Source organism: Squalius cephalus, assembly GCF_949319135.1.
Source record: "Squalius cephalus genome assembly, chromosome: 17".
Lineage (NCBI taxonomy): Eukaryota > Metazoa > Chordata > Actinopteri > Cypriniformes > Leuciscidae > Squalius > Squalius cephalus.
This window is the reverse complement of record NC_137138.1, coordinates 5,462,901-5,485,403: the sequence shown is the minus strand read 5'-3', so window position 1 is coordinate 5,485,403 and position 22,503 is coordinate 5,462,901. Positions and strand designations below refer to the sequence as shown.

Here is a 22,503-nt window from a genome sequence, read left to right as displayed (position 1 = left end):
ATATTATGAACTATACATAAATAAGTAGTACACTAATCAAAGTGTCAATTAGGCTGCATTTACACTGCAAGTCTTGATGCCCAGTTCCCAATTTGTTGACTATATCCGACCAGATTACATCTTCGATTAAAAGTGACCCATATATGATATCTGCTTTTACAATAAACTTGGCGAAACAACCCAAGGCTGACGTACTGACCCGGAAAAGCTTAGGCCGAAAAGGAAATAAAACCGATGCGATTTGCAATGGACGCAGATTAAATGATAATACAAGCTTTTGCTTTCCGCACCAAGTCAGCAAAACATCGGTCTCTTAAGGCGGAGAAAAATAAAGGAGAGCCCTTGTTGCAGCCTTGGCACTGTGAAGAGTCATGTGATCGCGGTTGGAGTTGACAACATTCGCCACCGTGGCTTTTTTCAATGATGTACGACTCGCATTGACATGTGAATATCTGATCTGTATGCTTACGTATCCGATTCATATCAGATTTTTTCCCACATGTGAATGAGGCCTGAAACCGATCTGAGAATATCGGAATCCGTGTGTTTTTTTTTTCCTTCTTATAAGTTCATGGGTCATATCTGATCTGTGCCACATGGGAGGAAATTGCAGAATTGGGTCACTTGAAGCATGTAATGTAAGTGCAGCCTCAGTACCTGGGATGGGACGGACCTCAGGCAGATGTTTCCGGTTTGTTACCCGATCCGTTTTTTGATCAAACTAAGCAGGGCTCGCAGAACGGTGCCAACCTGCGCCCATCATGTGGGCGGAGGTTTTGAAGCAGCGTTAATTTGAGCAGGATCTGCCATGCAGGTCACCGACCACAGCAGAAAAAATGCAGCTGAGGTCAGCATGCGTGGAGAGCAGAAGGCCGAGGTGTTGTTTACCCACGTGGGTTAGTTGGCAGAGTCAGGCTCACAGGAACAGAGGACCCGGAGGATTATTCTCAAGGGCAAGGAGGTCACTTGGTGCTCCTAAATTGAGATTACAGTATGATGAAAAGATTCAGAATCAAAAGATATTCCATCAGTCAATGAGTTCTGTTAGTAAAAGAGATTGAAATGCATATTGCTATATATTGTGGGTGGTTGCCAAGGTGTTGCTATGCAGTTGTTCTGGGTGGTTTCAAGGTTGTTTGTTCCTGCCTGGCACAGGGAGAACAAGAGCATAAATAAATACTGGTGCCAAGGGAAAATAGGTAATACAACACTGATCAAATTATCAAGACACTGCAATGTCGTACACAGACACACACACACACAAGTGTTGTTGTTTACTACAGATGATTAGGAAGGAATTGAGACTTTTTACAATGAAGCTGCTGACGGGACAGACTGTTAGTGGTCTACTATGAGAGCCGGAAATGGACACAGCTCTTACACACTTAGCAGTTAATGCTGTGTTTAATGTTAGGTTAAAGGAGCCCCATAGTCTCATACTCTCTCTCTCACACACACACACACACACACACACACACTGTTGTGTAGTGACTTTTAAATTGTATGTATGGCTTCATTATGGTGCTTTTTAAGCTATTTTGGGTCATTTTTATTAGTCTTTAATTGCATGGAAAAGAACAGTTTGGACATTTTGCACAAAATCTCCTTTTATGTTTTATTGTATGTAAATCATGACAGAATTATTATCGCTTTAAACCAGATGGATTTGTTTGAATACTGTGGCATGCAAATTTACTCTGAAAATTTGGACTCTTACTTAAACACAGACTGGAAAAGCAAACATACACTCACACATTTACACAAACACAATTTAAAGGGAAATCATTCACCCAAAAATCATAATTCTGTCATTATTTACTGACCGTCATGTTGTTCCAAACTCACATGAGTTGGAATATGGTGCTCAAATTGTATGTATGACTACTTTTCTTATACTTTTATGATGCTTTTATGATAGCATTTTATCCCAATTTACTGTCAGTGCATGGAAAAGTACAGTGTGAACATTCTGCAAAAACATTTTATGTTTTATGCTATGTAAATCATGACAGAATTATCATTTTTGGGTGAACTATCCCTTTAAACACTAGATGGATTTGTTTGAATATTGTGGCATGCAAAGTTACTCTGAAAATTTGGATTCTTACTTAAACCTGAAGGGGAAAAGCTAACACACACACACAAACCTCTGAGTCTCGAATCGTTGTGCTGGAGTCGTCCGTTAATGGACTGGGTTCTGGAATGTTCCTCGGGTCGTCCCAAGCTCTTTAATATTGATGGGGCCCTTAATGGTCCCGCAAGCAGACATCCACAGTGCGCCCAAACATTTTCCTTTTACATTCTAGACATGACGAGGTCGGGCAGGCTGGCACAGTCAGCACTTTACAACAGACGGGATCCTCCCTAGCATCTCTCCTTCCAAGTAAATGACTAACGCAGATGACAGAGAAAAGCGTAGTTAACCGACAGCCTGGGTAAAATTACTGCATTAAACTTTACAAAAGGGGATCTTTCTGAAATACAGCTTGTGTTATGAAAACATATAGTACGTTTCAGCATTCATAACTTCCTGTGCAGTCCAAAAACAGCATCTATTAAAACTTAAATGCAAAAATTTCTTCTTGTGTACTTTCACAATTTTCTAAACTTCAGCTAGATGAACTCATAAACACTGTCCATGTTCGCACATTAATGAAACCTGACACACACACACACACACACACACACACACACACACACACACACACACACACACACACACACACACACACACACACACACACACACAAGGAGGAAGTAAGACTATAAAAACACTATTATTAGAGAAAAAAGTCATGCAAATAAGTGTAAAAATTTTCCTCATCAATATTTTGATGGTTTAATCAAAGTTGTAGGGTCATTAAAAACAAATATCCCACCCGGACATCACTTTTGGCCAATAATGTCCATATGTTTTGATGACTCGATAAGATATGATTTCTTTAAAAATGACTTTCCTTTTTGTTTGATGTCACTGAGTACTAGTATTTTATAACCATCTGTCATCTAGATAAACTAAACATCCCAATGAATAAAAGTTCTGTCCTACATTTGTTTTATCTTTGCACAACATACTGTTTCAATCAGGAATATGTCAGATTACGCAAATGAGCTGCAAATGTTATTTTATGCTGATTGTAATAATATCTTGCATCTCACAACAGCTGCTCTTTTTCTAGTCTGTGTGAGTTAGTGTGTGTTTTGTGTCCATTGCTGTGTGTGTGTGTGTGTGTGTGTTTGTGTGTGTTTGTGCATTCTACCCAGGGTCCAAAATGAACACTCACTGAGCTGCATACAGTATGTGAGTAAAAATGTCCTTTTCAGGGTTACTCCTTAGTAAGTTGGTAAATTAAACTCCAATTTAATACATGCAAATCAAACTGTCTACTAAAGAAAACATCTGTCAAGACTCAAAACACTTTTACCAGTGGGAATTTATAAATAAATCTGTTTTTTTTCTTCTTTAGAACATCATGTTGTGACAAATATTTCTCACATGAAGCTGCACCTAAATCAAAATGTCTCTTCATGTTTGTGTGACATCTGACTTGTTTTGTACAGTATATGATAATGCATTGTGATAATGACCTGCACTATTTGTCACAACAATGCATGGAAAACAGCTAAATGAGTCCATTGCCATAGGTACAAAATGTATTTGTAATGAAATCATGCCCAATATTTATCACTGAAATCTTTCAATTCACCGACCATTGGCAGATCATGTGACAAAAGTTAAAATTTGGACCCTGTGGCATAGTTTTCTTTCAAGTGGTTTCTGAGTTGTTCATATTATCAGGAAAGAAAAAGGGAGAGAGAGAGAGATCCCTAATGATGGGGGAATCACAGCTTAGTTCAGCGGAAAAAAAGGGAGCGCACACACACACACACACACACTCACACATGCACACACAAACTAAATAAGCATGTGCTGTTCATGCATACACCTCTCTAAAAGTGCAGAACCTCAAGGCACATGAAACAATGACACGCGTTAATGCATGAACATATGTCGTGTGTGTATGAAAGTAGAAAACCCTCATGCTACACAACAGAGCTCTCTGATTTAGAGGCACAAATGAGCCAATGCTATAAATAGAAATTAGAGAGAGAGAGAGAGAGAGAGAGAGAGAGAGAGAGAGAGAGAAGTGGGAAGTGAAGAAGAAAGAGGGGGAGGAAACAGGAAGAAGGGAGAAGAGATTTGACAGAATATAGAAAACAATGAGATACTGCTTATGTTCAGAATAGAATACTAACTTATTACTTACTAAACATACTGTATAGTCCATACTTTTTAAAAATAGCAAGTGAAACAGTAGGCAATATCCCATTTCACAAAGTTGCATCTCACTACATTGCATGCTTAATATTTTCTACCACATAATGCACGAAAAACAACATGCTGTCAAGTTGAACACAACAGCATTATGGGATACACTATTGCTGCGTCTGAAATCGAATACTTTCCTACTTTATAGTATGCGAAAACAGTATACCAACAGAGTAGTATGTCCGAATCCATAGTGTTCAGTGGGCGAAAAGTAGCCGGATGACCTACCGATTCCGGTGAGATTCTTAAGTGCGCATTCGGTGGACACTTTCCTATCCCATGAGGCCACAGGAGAGGAGTTGTGAATGGCAGTGAAGCAATGCAACTGAAGTAACAACATGGCAGATGTAGTACGTCTGAATTTCATTCATACTTTTTTAACGGTCGTGAAGTAAGTTCAATTTCATATGTAGGACCTACTTAGACAGTGCGTGATTTCGGACACACTCCGTACGTCACTCTCAGAAGAAAAGGTTCTATATAGAAACTTAAAGGGATGGTTCAGAGTAAAATCAACCTAGGGTCCTTTGCACCATGACCTCGAGCCAATCACCCCCCCAGAAGCTTTTTCCCCTTGGCTGGACATTATTAAAGTTAGAGCTTATTTAGAGATATCAGCCGAATGGCTTAGTGCAGGCGCTAATGGATCCAAGGTTGTATCACGTAAATTACCCCACTAATAATGCCCAGAATGGCACCAAACTTCTACAGTAGTACAAATAGGTTCTGTACTCATAAAACGAGGCATTGGAAAGTTTGTAAGTACATCAGGAGTTTATTTAAATAACACTTGCCTGATGGCTAATGCTACGGCTAACCCGGACGTCGAGGTCACTTCCGTGATTTGGGAAAAGCCTGTAAAAGTCCTGGCAGAAAGCGATGCATAGGGATGTAGTGTAACGACGCCCAGTTCCAGGAATGCACTAATATTTTGTTGGTTGTACCAGTTTATAACAATTATTAGTTAACACTAAGTTGTCAACACTTCGGAAAAAAAAATAATTCGTCGTTACACTACATCCTTATTTGGTGTCCGGGTTAGCAGTAGCATGAGCCGTCAGGCAAGTGTTATTTAAATAAACTCCTGATGTACTTACAAACTTTCCAATGCCTCGTTTTATGAGTACAGAACCTATTTGTACTCCTGTAGAGGTAGATACAAACTTGGATCCATTAGCGCCTGCACTAAGCCATTCGGCTGATATATCTAAATAAGCTCTAACTTTAATCATGTCCAACCAAGGGGAAAAAGGCTTTAAAGGAACCATCCCTTTAAAGGGTTCTTTCAGGCACTTCATAGAACCTTTCAGGGGCTCCTATCATGGATCATTTTGTGGATTTAGTTTCAATTTATTTAGTTTCATTATTATTATTATTATTTTGTTAATTTAATTAAATTTTATGAATTAAACAGCTCATTACACTTTATCACTAAAAAAGACATATGTCCTTATATAGAATCTTTTTGACATGAAGGTTCTTTAAAATTGAGTCAAAAATCCCTAGTTCTCTATAAAACCCTATTGAACCTTTTTTTCATAAAATTGTTTACTGCACGTTTGGGCAAAAGTAGTCATTTGGGTATTCTGTGCACACAGAAAATGTGCTTACTGTGCACAGTATTCACTACATATTGTAGAAAGAGAATAGTACAGAAACAAAGGGAAAGAACTGAGTGAAAACAGCTTGAGATGGACAATAGACAATAGACAGCTGGTGTACTACTTTAATAGGATGAATCTGTCGCCTCACTCTGATCTCACTGATGTCAGCGCACAGATATTCAATTTGACCAATACATCTTTATAAAAATTAAACTATAAAGCAGAGAGAACACGTTTAAGAGTTCTGGAGATCTAGAATAAAGGCTTGTGGACATTGTGACATGCTTTATTGGAGTACTTGATATAGAAAATATGGAAATGTTTTCTATGCCATATATTTTCCATTTTCTTTGTTCTAAACTAATGCAGTTTAATGCAATAAGCATCTGAAGGAAGCACTACAGTGATTTTACCATGGTATAGTTAGATACAACATTGGAAAGTATCTAAAACCCCTTAACCATGGTAAAAAAAAAAAAAAAAAACATCAGTGCAATACACTGCCTTAACTCCAACATGATACAAAATAAATAAATGTATATAAAAAATAATTATCATAATAAACAATGAATTCATAGCACAAATCACACATCACATCGAATGTAAAATAGCTTTCTCTGAATAATATTTGAAATGCAGCAACTGCAGAAATGTTCCAATCACATATTTAGTCTGTCATCCTTGAATTTCATAATATCTATAACAAAAAAAAGATTGATTACATGTTAGGTTGTATGAGATTACTAGTACAGTTCATCTTAATACCCATAAAACTAATGTGAAGAACTTATAAAGAAAGTTTCCAAAGCTTTGACCTCATAGTTTTTTCATTTGGAAAAGACGAATGTGTTTGCAAGCCCTTTCTGACGCTCCTTTTATTAAAGAACAGCCTTTTTAGGTTTTGCCATCTTGTGTATTCTGTCGTGAAATTCCAGTGTTTTTTTCCTTTGGCTATATTTACACTTAATCATGACGTGCACCTGTGCCGAAACACCAGGTGAGCGCTGCTGAGCGCAGATCTGTTTGCTAATTCATTATTTTTATTGTTTGCTATGCTCTTTATTTAAATCAGATAAATGTACTGTATATTTCTATACTTCATACCAAACAACATTGCAAAAATAAGAGTCCTGCTCACTCCAAACTTACATCACCACATCTACAATAAATAATAATAATAATAAAAAAAAAATATATATATTCAGTGACTTCTATAAGTTTGTGAGTCTTCATAAAGGATTCATTAAAAGAATCAGCTCAAATGAATCATTTGTTCTTTAAGCATCAATAGAAAGACATTTTTTATGTTATTACAATGCATTCAAACTGCATACTCAGATTCAACTCTGGTATTTTTTTTTATTTTAATAATGCTGACAATTCAGCATTGCAGGAAACTTATAACATTAAAAATAAAATACACACTTCTCTTTTAAGCTTTGTTAGAAATCCTAGTGAGCTGCCTAAATAGACATTAACATTTTAAGAAATCATAACTGTGCTCTCAGCATGCAGGTTGCTCTAAATAGTAAGCAAAAAAATATTTGTGCCTTCTAAGATACTGTTATGTGCTATTCATGCAAGTTCACATCCCACACCCCTTGCATATTTGTTTATTAAATATTTTGTGTAATGTAATAATTTAATTAGACTTTTAGGCATGCATCAATAAGACTGCAGTGCTGTCAGCTCCGTTTAACACATTTTATCTCTGAAAGGCACAGAATATCCAAAATAAAGTCCATCTGGGGATCTCATGACGTTCCAACTCAGTCAGGAATCAGGATGTTGCCTTAGAAGGAAGCTGTCTATGTTGACTACAGTCATATAGGCTTTGGAACAGAAGTACACTATTCCTCAGAGTGTTGTATTCTTAGTGATGTTCTCGTAAACCAAATGGGGCTCACATTGTGTTCTCAGTTTCTTTAAAGACCGCTATAACTCACTCACACACACACACACACACTTACAATAAGAAGGTCTAAAGGTATATAAATCCACAGAGACGACAAAGAGTAAGACAGATTAACCGATTTTACAATACTGATGTTGTACTCTAACAGATTGCATGGGATGTGGATGGTGCTCGGTAAAGTTCTAGTGTAACGGTGATGTAATGTCCCAGTTGGTTGGTTTAACAGGCTGCTATATGGACGCTGTGACAGGGATCTAGCTCCATGCTGATTGTTGTCGCAGCGACGGGATTCCAACGTGGATAATTGCTCTAGGAGCTTAGTGATGTGGGCCACCTGCTGGAACAGTTGGCTGTGTGTGTGTGTGTGTGTGTGTGTGTGTGTGTGTGTGTGTTTATATGGGGCAGGAGGATGGGATTGTCTGGAAAGCATATATGTGCATGCTAGTTTTGCATCTTTGCCACATGCATTAATGATTATTGGGCCATGGTCATGGCTAAAACATGGACACAACTCATTAGTGAGAAATGATCCTGGATTATAATATTAAAACCGTGTCACTTAGACAGCAGAAACACACATGCGTTCATTCATGCATGCACAAACTCACATGTAAATATGCAAGCGCACATACATCCATGCATAAAAGCACACGTATGCACATTTGCAAACATACGCACACACAGATGCAAATATACATTTGCAATGCAAGCACATACAGTACAAGCATGCAAATACATGCACATATACACACAAGCATTGCCAATACATGCACAGAAGCATGCGAAAACCCAAACACACACACATCGATGAAATACACATGCACACACTCACACATTTACTGTACTTTTCTGTCACAGGCAGAATTTATCTTTGACTTATAGTTTTCATAAAAATAGTACTAATGATATTTGTATACCCTGCTCTAAGCCCACCCCTCACAGAAAACATCCTGTGTTTTTATATTTTCATTATTTAGCATGTTAATTAAGCTGTTATTCTCATGGGAGCCGTTGGCAGATCCTCAGAATGTAGGTGATTTCAGGTTTTACTATCATTTTGGGGACATTTGGTCCCCAAATATATAAACAAAAGCTGACTCAGATACACACATCATGCTGTCAGTCGCACAGTGCACGCTAAGTGTGTCAGAGGGTTGAGTTTCAGTGGATTTGGGGGTTGAAGGTTTCTGTGTAACATTCTCTTCCTTAATCCAACTATAGCTTTAGCGTGTCAGGGGTCAGAGTGTGTTTGCGTGCTTGAATGCGTGCATGCATGTGGGCAGATGTTGAAGTCAAGTCAGATGATGATGTCTGCAGAGGTTTCTCTACAATAATATTACAGGAGAGAGAAGAAACATTGGATTAAAAGAGAGATAGAGGGGTGCGTCTTGAGGAAATAGAATTATGTTGAGCAGAAATGAGTGGCAGCGTCGAGGCCTGTAAGAACGGAGCTGTAATGCGATCCCGGGGAAGAGAGTAACATTAAACCCCTTTACTGGAGCAAAGAGTCAGACGATCAGCCAGAACAGCATTAGTGCACTGTAGAATGTGTGTCTGAAAGGATTAAGATGTACAATTTGACCAGAGGAATAACTAGTCACTGGATTCTCCAAACTGCACATGGTCTGTGGCATCAAATGAGTTTAGACGCTTCATAGACACTTAATGGGATAATGCAATATATCTGACAGAACTGCACCCAGTGCCAAGCATTGCACATTACATACTGGAATTGGTGAAGCAGAAGCTGCTAAACTGTTCTGGCTCATGCATGTTGCATAAGCGGACAAAAGTGCGATCTAATTGGATGCTGCAGGTTTTTTACCTGTGAGAGCTTTGGAGGAAAAGTACTGGACTTCCCAAAATGTACACAACATTTTTGACAAATATGCAAGAGGATGTTAGTAGCAAGTCAATGAGATATTAGATTTGTAGGTATAATATTAATAATAATAATAATATAACATTATGAATGTCTTTACTGTCACTTTTTATAAATTTGTATCCTTCCTGAATGAAAATATGAATAATTTATTACTGACCGGTAACAGCATAGTGTAACTTTGCCCAAATATGACAAATATATATATATATACAGTATATACATAGATTAATTACTATTATTATAAATTTTGTATCATATTTTTGTCATATTTGGGCAAAGTTATTATTATGTGTGCAACAGCATTTTGTAAATCAATAAACTGTATAATTAAGCAATATATTTCTTACTTGAGAGTGAATGGCTGTTATGTTAAAAGTTGAATAATTATCCAAAGGATACATTAATTGAGTCACTTTACCTGGATCCTGTTGAAAAGTATGAATAACAGTAAAAAAACATCAGTCAAACTGATTATCGGTCCATTTGTAATTCTATTTTATACAGACAAACTGTGAGTTTGAGTAAAACTAAGGATTCATCATTTTACCGCTTCTCTTTATTCTCTCTGTCTTTCTCTTACATGCATGCACATTGTTTTATCTCCCCTTTAATTTATTTTTTATTCTCCGTGTGCCTGACTTCATAAATCAGATGATGTATTTCCCAAGATTGCACTGTGCTGTTCAAGCTTCTCTTATGAGGCATGTGTGTGAGTGTGTATTTCTTTGTCGAGGTGTGTACAACACACAGATTCTGAATACACGCTTAATAGACAGATTCAAAGCCGTCATACCTGAAAGCAGCTGTGTTAGCATGTGCTATTGTTAGATGATCATCTACTGTGTGATTTTATAAAGAAAGCTGATAGAATTGACCCAGATTTTTAATGATGTGCTCGTGAGTCGTGTGTGTGTGTGTGTGTGTGCAGCAGGAGTTTGCGCTCACAGATCAACACTCCCTGCAGTCTTTTCTTTTAATAAAGCCCACGACTTCTTCACTGTAGTTTTACAATGACAAGTGTTTGTGAGTTTACAATCTGTCTCACTCGCATCAACCCCTTCCTTTTCTGTGCATCACACACACTTTCTTCCTGTCTCTATCTCTTTTTGTCAATCACTCAATCAATCAATATCTCTATCACATCTCCTGTCTGAACACTGTCTACCTTAGTGAAAAATAAGTGTGCTTAATTGTATTGAATGTGCACTTGTGTACTTTTCGATATTGCATTTAAAAGTTAACATTTTAAACGTACTAAATTGCAACTGTATAATTACAAATATATGTCAATACATGACATGTAAGTTTCAATAAAATGAAATATAAGTAATTATGGAATTACATAGATGTTCCTTAGTGGACCAAAAAAAAAAAAAGCACTCTTTAGTTCAAATAATTCATCGTTTTCAGTCACATGACTGACGAGGCGTCCTGGAGGACAAAACCTCCATAGAACTGTTCCGTCAGTTTTCCATCTGTTTCAATCCATGAATACTTGGATCATCTCTCAAAAGAAGAAAATCAAAAATAATATATACTTCCATATACATACACTTCTATTAATGATTGCTATGAGGATGTGCAGAGAGTTTCAACCAGTATAACAACCCTACCTTTTATATAAATTTAAACTATAATACATATTAATTGAATGAATATGATTTTCTTTGATTTTCTCACAGTTTTAGAGTAAAACATGTTTTTGAAAATACATATTTCATATAAATTCTGGATTCTGTAACTTTTTTTTAAGTTCACTTTTTAAAACTTTTTTCACTTCGGCAATAATCTGCCAAGTGTTGTCTTTGAAAAGAGATCAAACTTAAGTCTGTTGCTTTGAAGCATTCAAGGTTTACCACAGTTTCAGTCGGAAATCAAATGTTCAGGTCTGTGCTCAAAAAGTGAATAAATGGATCATAAATACAGCATAAATACCCTAAAAATGCAAAGCATTAAAAAAACAAACTAAAATAGAGTACATTAATTAAAAATGTCCTACCCTACCTTTAATATAAATTGAAACTATGTATACATATTAATTGAATTGCAATTAAGAGTGTGAAAGTATTACATCCAGTTCTTTTGAAGTAGATTCTCTGTATAAAAGTGTGCTGTCTGTTCGTGTGTGTGCAGGAGAACCCGTACCTGTGCAGTGATGAATGTGACGCGTCTAACCCTGACCTGGCTCACCCGCCGCAGCTGATGCAGGACCGCGAGCGCAGCGGCCTGATCACATACTGGCAGACGGTCACGTGGCAGCGCTATCCCGAGCCTCTCCAGGCCAACATCACCCTGTCCTGGAACAAGACCCTCGAACTCACGGACGACATTCAGATCACCTTTGAGTACGGCCGGCCCACGGTCATGGTGCTGGAGAAGTCTCTGAACTTCGGGCGCACGTGGCAGCCCTTCCAGTACTACGCCGACGACTGCGTGGACGCCTTCAACATGCCGCCGAGACACGTGCGCGACCTGAACGCGGCGAACGCCACGCGCGTCATCTGCACCGAGCAGTTCTCCCGCTGGGTCGGCTCCAAGAACGAGAAGGTGGTGCGGTTCGAGGTGCGCCCGCGCTTCGCCACCTTCGCCGGCCCCAGGCTGCTGAACATGGAGGGCTTGTACACGCGGATGGAGAGCATGAAGGGTTTACGAGATTTCTTCACGTTCACCAGTCTCAGGCTCCGGCTCCTCAGGCCCGCGCTCGGAGGAACCTACGTCCAGAGAGACAACCTGCTCAAATACTTCTACGCCATCTCTAACGTCGAGGTGCTAGCCAGGTGAGAACACGCAAACTAGCAGCGGGAGGCACAAACCTGCAGAAATTAAAAACAATTTAATAAATAAATGACTTGACAAAACAAATATAATTATTTTTAAATTACATTTAATCCTGAATTTATATATATATATATATATACTGTATATATAAATTCTGTAATTTTTTTTCTTAATAAAATTAAGAATAATTGTTTTTATTCTTTTATTCTTATTTATTTATTCCTTCATTTTTTTTGTATTTATTGTTTTATGCATTTATTTATTTTTATATTTATTCATACCCACATTTATTTATTTCCACATTTATTTATTTTTACTTTTCTATGTGCATGAAACATGAAAGAATTCAATTATATACTTAACCTTTAAAATGACGTTACATTATTGTAGCTCTTCTGCAATTTCCTCCCATTATACATTTGAAAAAGTAGTATATTAAATATTTGTTAAATGTTCTATACCTGTTATTTATTTAATGTATTAATATAATATGAATTATATTAATATATATATATATATATATATATATATATATATACCCAATTTAACAATTTTTTTTTAAATAATTTTTATTTATATTTTTATAAAATGTATTATACATTATTATGAAAAAATATACTTTGATTTATTAATTATAATATCAAATATTATTATAAAATGTCTTAATGCATTCCACTATCCCCAACAACTTGACACAGAAATAATGACTGACTGTTTGTTCACTTACTTGGTATTAGATGATGGCTAATCTACCCCATGCTATCAGTGTGAGTAAAGCGACTCTACTGAGTCAGGCCAATTATTATCCATAAACCATTTGGAGCAACTCATCTAATCAGATTGCGCCATGTATAATTATAGAGGCAAACAGATGCTTGTTATCATAATGCACACTATCATAACCATTAACTATTATAACTATCAGGAGGCACACAAATGATCTGCAATAATGGTCGAGTCATTACTTGTACAGATATTAACTGTCATAACAGAACAAATGAGACACTGAGGTCTCTCACAGATAATTGCAGTGACTGACAGTCTGTTAACAATAACCCTTTCTTTCCTATCCTATCATGACATGACAGCTACTGCGTTAAAGGAATAGCTCACCTAAAACAAAATACAATTCTGTCACACTTATAATATTTGCTTCTCTTCACACAGATTTTGCTGATCAATTAGTATATAAATGTATCACAACATGGGTCATTAACCTAACAAAGTTTTAAAGGTCCAATAGCAAAGAAGTGTGGAAAATGCTCATGATAAACTAAATTATGATTGATGCAAAAAGTCTTAACTGATGTATTAAGTGGACTTCAGGCCATAAAATGCTACAAAACGCTAGAAATACATCCCGTACATGGAAAGCACATCACAGACAGACAACAGTGAGCATTAATGAGTGTAGAAGCTGAGCTGAAGATGTGTCAGAGATCACAGAGGCACAGAGAGATGCCCATGGGCAGCCCAGATGGAAAACACACACTTTCCCTGTTCCCTGCACTGATGCTGGGCTAAAATCTGTGGAAGGGATTTAACTATGGCAAAAATCTGTCAATCAAAACGTTTCTGTGAATAGGGCCAATAGGGTGTCCTGTTAACTTTTAAAGCATGATTTGAAGCTCAAAGCGCACATCAAATCAAACACAAATGTCTTTTGTTGTTACACTATTATACTACTAGATAATTATAGCATAAATTGAATATCATATGTCTGTATCCCCTTGAAAATGCAGATTCTGGCCTGTCCAACCGTAATCATAATTTACATATTCTGTTGAATTAATGTTCAGTTGACTGTAGTAAAAACTGATTTTAATTACCACAAAACATAACACTGACATAATGTGAACCCTTTCTACAGCATGACAGAAAAACACACATAATTTAATTACATTTTTCTTCTTTTTTTATACAAATTGTTGACTGATTTAATCAATCTTAGCCATTCAACCCTGTTACTTTTTTTTATTTATATATTATTAAATAGTAAGTATATAAGATTATATGTTATTAGAATATTAATATAGATAATATTATGTAATAATAATAATAGTTATTATTATTAACCCTCTTACACAAGTTGTATACATAAATAAATGTTATAAATGATATATTAGCCAAAATATTTCAGAAATGAACATAAAAGCGCCAGAAGATTGAGAACTTTATGCATTATTATTATCATCATTATTATTATATGAAAAATAAGTTTATCACTAATAACAGAAAACAATACTCATACATAATATGACCACTGAAAGTTAAGTATCACCAGTCAGTTATGATTTTGTTTTAAAGGGAAACTATCATAATTTTAGGCCCTAATTTGTACCCTGTTCATGGAACGGGCCAACTTCATCTTATTAGCAGCGGAAAACATTAAATATTTAATAAATGTGAGCCATCTATATGAGTGTGAGATTGTGTGTTACAGTAGATCACACTCATGTTTATCATTTTACAATCTCAGTATATATGACGAGTACATGAATAATGAGAGAAGGTGTTTATTGTAAGATTTATGGATTGTCATTTACGCACTGAGAGAGGATTTAGACATCTGTATTAAGATACACTCCACTGCACTTGACTTTCACTCATAATATCAAGCGTGACCATGCACACGCACACGCAAACACACACACACACACTCATCTTTTGCTATGACGTACAGTTCTTCTATACGGACGGCTGCTGAGGTTGCAAAGCGCTGTGATTAATTTGACATACAGTTAGTTGCATTTAAAGACACACACATATACACACATGCAGTTGAATTTATAAAGTTCAATCCTGAGATGTGTAGCTCTACATAACAGTTATGATGACGTGTGTGTGTGTGTCATTTCCTGTAGTATTAAGTCATAAATAGAGCCGTTTAAACACACCGATGTCCACACACACCCTTGGAAACACAATCTGATGATCAATAAGTTATTCTTAGGCTGAGACTGGGTAAGATACAACTGACGGCTCTCGATCGATCATCGATCACAACAAGTGTGTGTGTGTTGTGTTTCCTAAAGCAGACTGTAGTGATTGTGTGGAAATATGAGTGAGTGTATTTTGTGTTAGTGAGTGGATGTTATACACTGAAAAAAATATTTTCTCAGAAATTACTAGTAAATTTCACAATCACAAAGAAACGACAAGTAACAGATTGAAGTAAGCATGAAGTAGAAAAACTGAAAAAGTACAGAAATTTCTTGTAAAACACACTCCAATAATCTTTGTTTTATTTACAACTTGTTTCACAACTACATAATATTACGCAGCATTTTTGTCCCATGAAGTCAAACTGTATGTCATTCAAAGTTTCTTGCACCATAAACATATTTTAGTTTGTCATGATCACTTCCCTCTGAATTTAATGTAAATTATTGACTAACCTTAAAGGAGAACTCCGGTCAATTTTAACATTGAGCTCATTTTTTTGTAAATTTGGAGTGCTGTCAGTACAGAGAACAACGACAAAAATCGGTGTTGCCTACAAAATTGAAATTAAATTGACCGGAGTTCTCCTTTAACCTTTAAATGTGAGGTATTAAAGGGATAGTTCGTTCAAAAATGAAAATTCTGTCATTAATTTCTCACCCCTAAGGCTTTCGTTAATCTTCGAAACACAAATGAAGATATTTTTAATGAAATCTGAGAGATTTCTGTCCCTCCATTGACAGTCTATGCAACTACCACTTTGACACTTCAAAAAGTTAATAAAGAGATCGTAAAACTAATCTGTATGAATTGAGAGGTTTAGTCCAAATCTTCTGAAGAGACTCGGTCGCTTTATATGATGAACAGATTTAATTCAGGCTTTTATTCACAGATAAACATTGATCAGCGAACATAAACAGAAGCTTAACGAAACTCTCGCTGAAGCTCAAACGTGCTGCGTAACACGAGAATGAACCTAAAACATAAAAACATTAAAACTTTAGCATTTAAAATTTAAATGGCAGTTTTAATATGACACTTCAGGCAGTTTTAATATGAACTTTTTAACATATATATATATAAAAACTTGTTTTCATGCCGGATTTATTCAAACATACATTAAGACAATAGGTTAACTAAAATTATAATGATATATATAATATGATATAATATATGTAATATAGTGCATGTATTTCGGCAACAGCGAACTGACACGTCACATTTAAAGTAGGGCTGTCAAACGATTAATCGCGATTAATCGCATCCAAAATAAAAGTTTGTTTTTACATAATATATGTGTGTGTATGGTGTATAATTATTTTCTATATATAAATACACACACATGCATGTATATATTTAAGAAATATTTGCATGTATATACTGTGTATATATATTTATATTATATATAATTTATATTATATATAAATATTTTATATATAAATAACACATTTTTCTTAAATATATATGCATGTGTGTGTATTTATATATAGAAAATAATTATACACCATACACACACATATATTATGTAAAAACAAACTTTTATTTTGGATGCGATTAATCGCGATTAATCGTTTGACAGCCCTAATATAAAGAGTGTCAAAAAAACTTTTATTGTTTGAATTTCATTATAAACCTGACAGAATATGAAAGCTGAAACTTTGTTTTATATCAAAAGTAATAAAGCACAAAGATTATTGCGATTATAGGCCTACTGCTACAAATAATGTTTAGTGAGGCTTTGATCACATAAACTGATATTGACTAAAAGATCTGTTTATCGAAACAAAGATTGATTAAAAACAAGAAATCAATATCATCAACCCAGCCCTAGTGTCCACAGCTGACATCTAGACTTATCCACAAGAGAAACACTCAAAACGCAGCATCAGAAGAGCACTACCTAAACATCACCCTTTCATTCAATGATTTCAGCTGAAACCGAAAACTCATTTTTGGACAAATATGTTTCAGTGCATCACTAAAGTCTGAGACAGGAATGAAATGGAGATTCAAGCGAACTGACAAAAAACTTCAAAATCCAGTTGAATTATCCAGTTGTTTACAGAAGTTCTGTTTCCATTAATAAATATCAATGTTGAGTCAAGAGCATCTGAATATTTCAAGGCCCAACACTTGATGCAATCGCGCCTACAATGTATTTCATTACGGAGTAAGAGTGGAGTGTGACAGCTACAGGTCGCCAATGAATAATCTGTGCTCTCAAAGCTCTGGAGGGCTGACTGGTGTCAGTACACACACACACACACACACACACACACACACTGCAGCTGCTACAGGCGTAATGCGGTGTGACTTTGTGGAAAGCCAGGATGTCTGTCTCTCTGAGTTATAACTATAGCTCTGTGTCCTCCTCCTCTGGAAGGGCATGAGAAGAGGGAGCGTGTTGAGATTGTGTTAACTGTGTGTGGTCGACCCCCGGAGAGACGTCTTAAAGAACTCTCTCAGGAGCCACTGCAGATCGAGAAGACAACTCAGACATCACAACTTTGTAGAGTTTTACAAAGACTGCAGCAAACCACCATGAGACGCATATTTCGGCATGTCCAGATCACACTTCACACAGAAATCAAAGAAAAAAAATAAGGATAAGGAAATTAAGCCTATTTTTTAATAACATTAAAATGTTTGTTTTTTAACATTTTTTCATGATGATTAAACACATTTCCCCTGAAAACGTATTTACAAAAATGTGTCCAGATGTTTCCCTTTTGAGGCGTATGAAATTCTCAATTATACTAATTGATTTTTTTTAAAACTGCAGTAGAAATTAAAGGCACTACAACCAATATAAAATAAATTCAAATACTAAATTAAGTTAGTTAATTAAGTTGAATTAATTAAGTGTGTGTTTGTGTGTGTGTGTATGTGTATCAAAATACATAATTTATATAAAATATATTAAAATATTATAAGTAAAATATAATACAGTTAAATTAATAATTAAATAAAATTCATATAAAATAGTAAAACAATATATTATTATAAATTATATATATTTTTTTTTAATATTTTTATTTTAATATATAGAAAATATTATAATACGAAAAAAATAAAATAATGCAAAATGTTTTATTTTGATTACTGTAATGTGAAAAAAATTATATATTATTTTTTACATTTATTCATAGAATAACACATTTTTCGCACTACAGTAATGAGAAATGGGGGGGGGGGGGTAATTGTGCTTAATTGTCATGAATATGATGCCACATACAAAAAATAGTTTAATTTTCTTTAAGCAAAATATAATTTCTTTTTTCTCTGCAATGTGTTTGTTGTGTATTGGTTTCATTTGTATTGTTCCCTATTCTGCTTTGCCTGAATTTGTTTCTCTAGTTGGTCTCCACGGTGTTTGATCGAGTTATGCACGTGTTTCTGGTTACGTTCATTATCTCTGTGTATTTAAACCTTCTGTCCATTCAGTTTTTTCAGTGTCCGGTATCATCAGCGTTTGGTTATGAGTTATATTTTGTGAGATTCTCCTGCGTGTTCCCTTTATTGGACTTTGTTTCTCTCCTGCTCCTTTGTGCGCTTTATAACAGCCACAAGTTGCAGGATTGCGCTGGCTCCTCTCACTGAACATGTTCTGTGTCCTTGTGAGGAGCAGTAGCTGTGCTTTACTTCCCGTCGTCCAGCGCTCCTGTGATCTCTCTGTCTTCATCTGATACTCACACTGGAGGACAGATGTACTGTTCAAGCTCAAGTCAGTAAAAATCACAAAAAAAGCACCGCTGCTACTTGCTTTCCTGATGAAACACAGTAAGCTCCCCTGAGCCGGGACTCCCCTGAGTCTCCCGGATTTTATTGCATGTCTTTTACCTTGTAACCATCTTAGCATTTAAGATTTTTTGCTGATTGTGTGCAATTAATTGTGCTGCATTTGCAATACAAACATGACATAAGCATATTTCAAATGTTTTTATTACTTTTTTTTATATAATCAATAAATATAAATTTTATTTATAATATTACATTTAATAATTAAATTATATAAATAATTAAATGAAATGATATAACATTACTATTTATTGATTATTTAATATATATATATATAAATATTATAATTTAATGTACATATATATATATTAAATAATGAATAAATATTAATATATTAATATTATAATTTAATGTACATTTATATATATATATATATATATATATATATATTAGGGCTGTCAAAAGATTAATCGTGATTAATCGCATCCAAAATAAAAGTTTGTTTTTAATAATATATGTGTGTGTACTGTGTATAATTAAATTTGTATATATAAATACACACACATGCATGTATATATTTAAGACAAATGTGTTATTTATATATAAAAAAAATGATATTTATATATAAATATATATACAGTATATGTATGCAAATATTTTTTAAATATATACTGTACATGCATGTGTGTGTATTTATATATACAAAATAATTATACACAGTACACACACATATATTATGTAAACACAAACTTTTATTTTGGATGCGATTAATCGCGATTAATCTTTTGACAGCCCTAATATATATATATATATATATATATATATATATTTTTTTATAGTTCTTTATTTTTTACATTATAGTTATCAGAATTAGATTTTTTTCACATTACTTTATTATTATTATTATTATTATTGAATTACTATATATTATATATATGACAATGTCCCTGGACTGTTTTTTACTCCCAGCCTGTGACTGGACTAGACTACTTAATATCTGGCAACTCCAGAGAGATTGTAGTGTGTTAAAATCCGAGATAATTCAGATGGAGCAGCTCTTCCTCATGTGTTCAGAGGAAAGAGTTGAGAAAGAGAGAGGTGTCAGTGCAGACGGTGTGATTTATGCTCACACATAGACGGCTGATTTGATAATCAGTGTATTCTGCCTCCGCTGCCTCCAAACTCACTGTCAGCATTTTACTCAAATCCCCGTTTCTTTTTTTAATGCAGTTATTTTCCTGAGGAGAACTCCTTCAATGAACAAACAAAGTAAAACAAACAAATGAGCTTTGAGTCTCATGTCTCTCATTTTCCATCTCTACGTCTCTGTATGCCTCCTTCTCTTTAGCAATCCCCATATTTACTGTTTATTTCTCAAGAGAACCACTTAGAGAGAGAGAGAGAGAGAGAGAGAGAGAGAGAGAGAGAGAGAGAGAGAGAGAGAGAGAGAGAGAGAGAGAGAGAGAGGTGTGAGGATGTCCTTGGAAAGAGTCTGTTTTCACAGATGCTAAAACATTAGCATACTCAAAGCTTTCACACTCTTCAGCAGTGTATCTTTTAAGAGCTGGCACTATACAGCCTGTTACTATAAACACTCAGACACTATATATCACAAGGATGTGCAAAATAAGAAATGGAATAATCTATCTATCTATCTATCTATCTATCTATCTATCTATCTATCTATCTATCTATCTATCTATCTATTTATCTATCTATCTATCTATCTATCTATCTATCTATCTATCTATCTATCTATCTATCTATCTATCTATCTATCTATCTATCTATCTATCTATCTATCTATCTATCTATCTATCTATCTATCTATCTATCCATCTATCCATCTATCTATCTATCCGTCCATTCGTTCGTCGATCCACTGAAGACACAGTACAATATATATATATATATATATACATTACACTAGAGTAAAATTACAGTCTTATATGAAGACAAAAAAACAAAACATTTTAGCAAACAGACAGAGGATGATAAAGAGAAAATTAATGTTAGATGTAGGTATTGAAATTTTAATTATTAGGTCTCTCCCTCTGAATTTAATACCTATGCTCTTAAGCTGTAATATGTGTGTGTGTGTGTGTGTGTGTGTGTTTCCTAAATGTATGAATGAGTTCTTTTTAATGCAATGACTGGGAAAGAGACATAGTGAGGAAGAGTCCAGGATTTAATACTATTTTATTGCATTGTATGCTAAAAAAAGCAGTAAACAGTGTGCATGTGTGAAAAAAATGAGAGAACTATTGAATCATGCTAAGATCTTACTCTTTATCAGCTGTAAACAACTATCCATCCATCCAGTTTTTGAAGGCAGCGTCGACGTATCCTCTGCTCTCTATGAGAGATAGATACCAAGAGATAGATATTGTAGTCATTGTTCACTTAAAGCTCACTTGAAATTAGATATGATATAGTCTATGTGCAATATATAAACTGTGAAGTGTGTTAAAAAGTGTTTTAAAGTGTGCAACATATTTTGAAACCCATTAATGATGAATATAAATGTAACAGAAATTGAATCCTGGTAGTTCACAAACCTTATTCCTTTTTAAACAGCAAATGGCATCAGTTCTCACACGTCGCACATGACCAATTATTGTTCAAAATGTCACGAGTGTCTCAAAAGTGTCGCTCACAACAAGCTATCGTATGATTGCGGAAAGCCTTAAAACATTGCCTACAAGTTCTATGGACGGCTTTTCCCAAAAAAACGTCGGGTTAGCCGTAGCATTAGCCGTCAGGCAAGTGTTATTTAAATAAACTCCTGATGTACTTACAAACTTCCCAATGCCTTGTTTTATGAGTACAGAACCTATTTGTGCTCCTGTAGAAGTTTGGTACCATTCTGGGCATTATTAGTGCGGTAATTTACGAGATACAACCTTGGATCCATTAGCGCCTGCACTAAGCCATCCGGCTGATATCTCTAAATAAGCTCTAACTTTAATAATGTTCAAGGGAAAAAAGGCTTCTGGGGGGGGTGATTGGCTCGAGGTCATGGTGCAAAGGACCCTAGGTTGATTTTACTCCGAACCATCTTTTTAAAAATAAAGGTTCCAAAAAGTTTTCACAGCCATTCCATAAAAGAACCATTTTGAGTTCCTCAAAGAACCTTTCAGTGAACAGTTCTTAAAAGAAGTGTGAAGAACATTTTATTTAGAACCTTTTTCCATATAAAGAACCTTCTGAGCAATGGAAACATTCCATGGAACCATCAATAAAGAGCCTTTATTTTTAAGAATGTAAACTTCAGTCTGATCCCTGCGTCTTCTGCTGCATTTCTCCCCTT

At 35.2% G+C, this 22,503-nt stretch overlaps 1 protein-coding gene and 1 long non-coding RNA gene across 3 annotated transcripts in view; one reads left to right on the top strand and one right to left on the bottom strand.

The window, feature by feature from the left end:
• The window catches only part of ntng2b (netrin g2b), a 64,375-nt gene that overhangs the window by 4,048 nt on the left and 37,824 nt on the right, over positions 1 to 22,503 (top strand). For both annotated transcript variants that reach the window (XM_079846921.1, XM_079846922.1), the window contains exon 3: positions 11,868 to 12,511. In XM_079846921.1, the coding sequence (XP_079703047.1) occupies positions 11,868 to 12,511 (644 nt within the window). The remainder of the gene's footprint in view (positions 1 to 11,867; positions 12,512 to 22,503) is intronic.
• Positions 324 to 11,951, bottom strand: LOC307144519. Its single transcript, XR_013818778.1, has 3 exons — positions 11,880 to 11,951; positions 2,148 to 2,391; positions 324 to 1,146 (listed from the first exon to the last, which is right to left on the bottom strand). It is a non-coding gene; the product is annotated as an uncharacterized lncRNA (long non-coding RNA).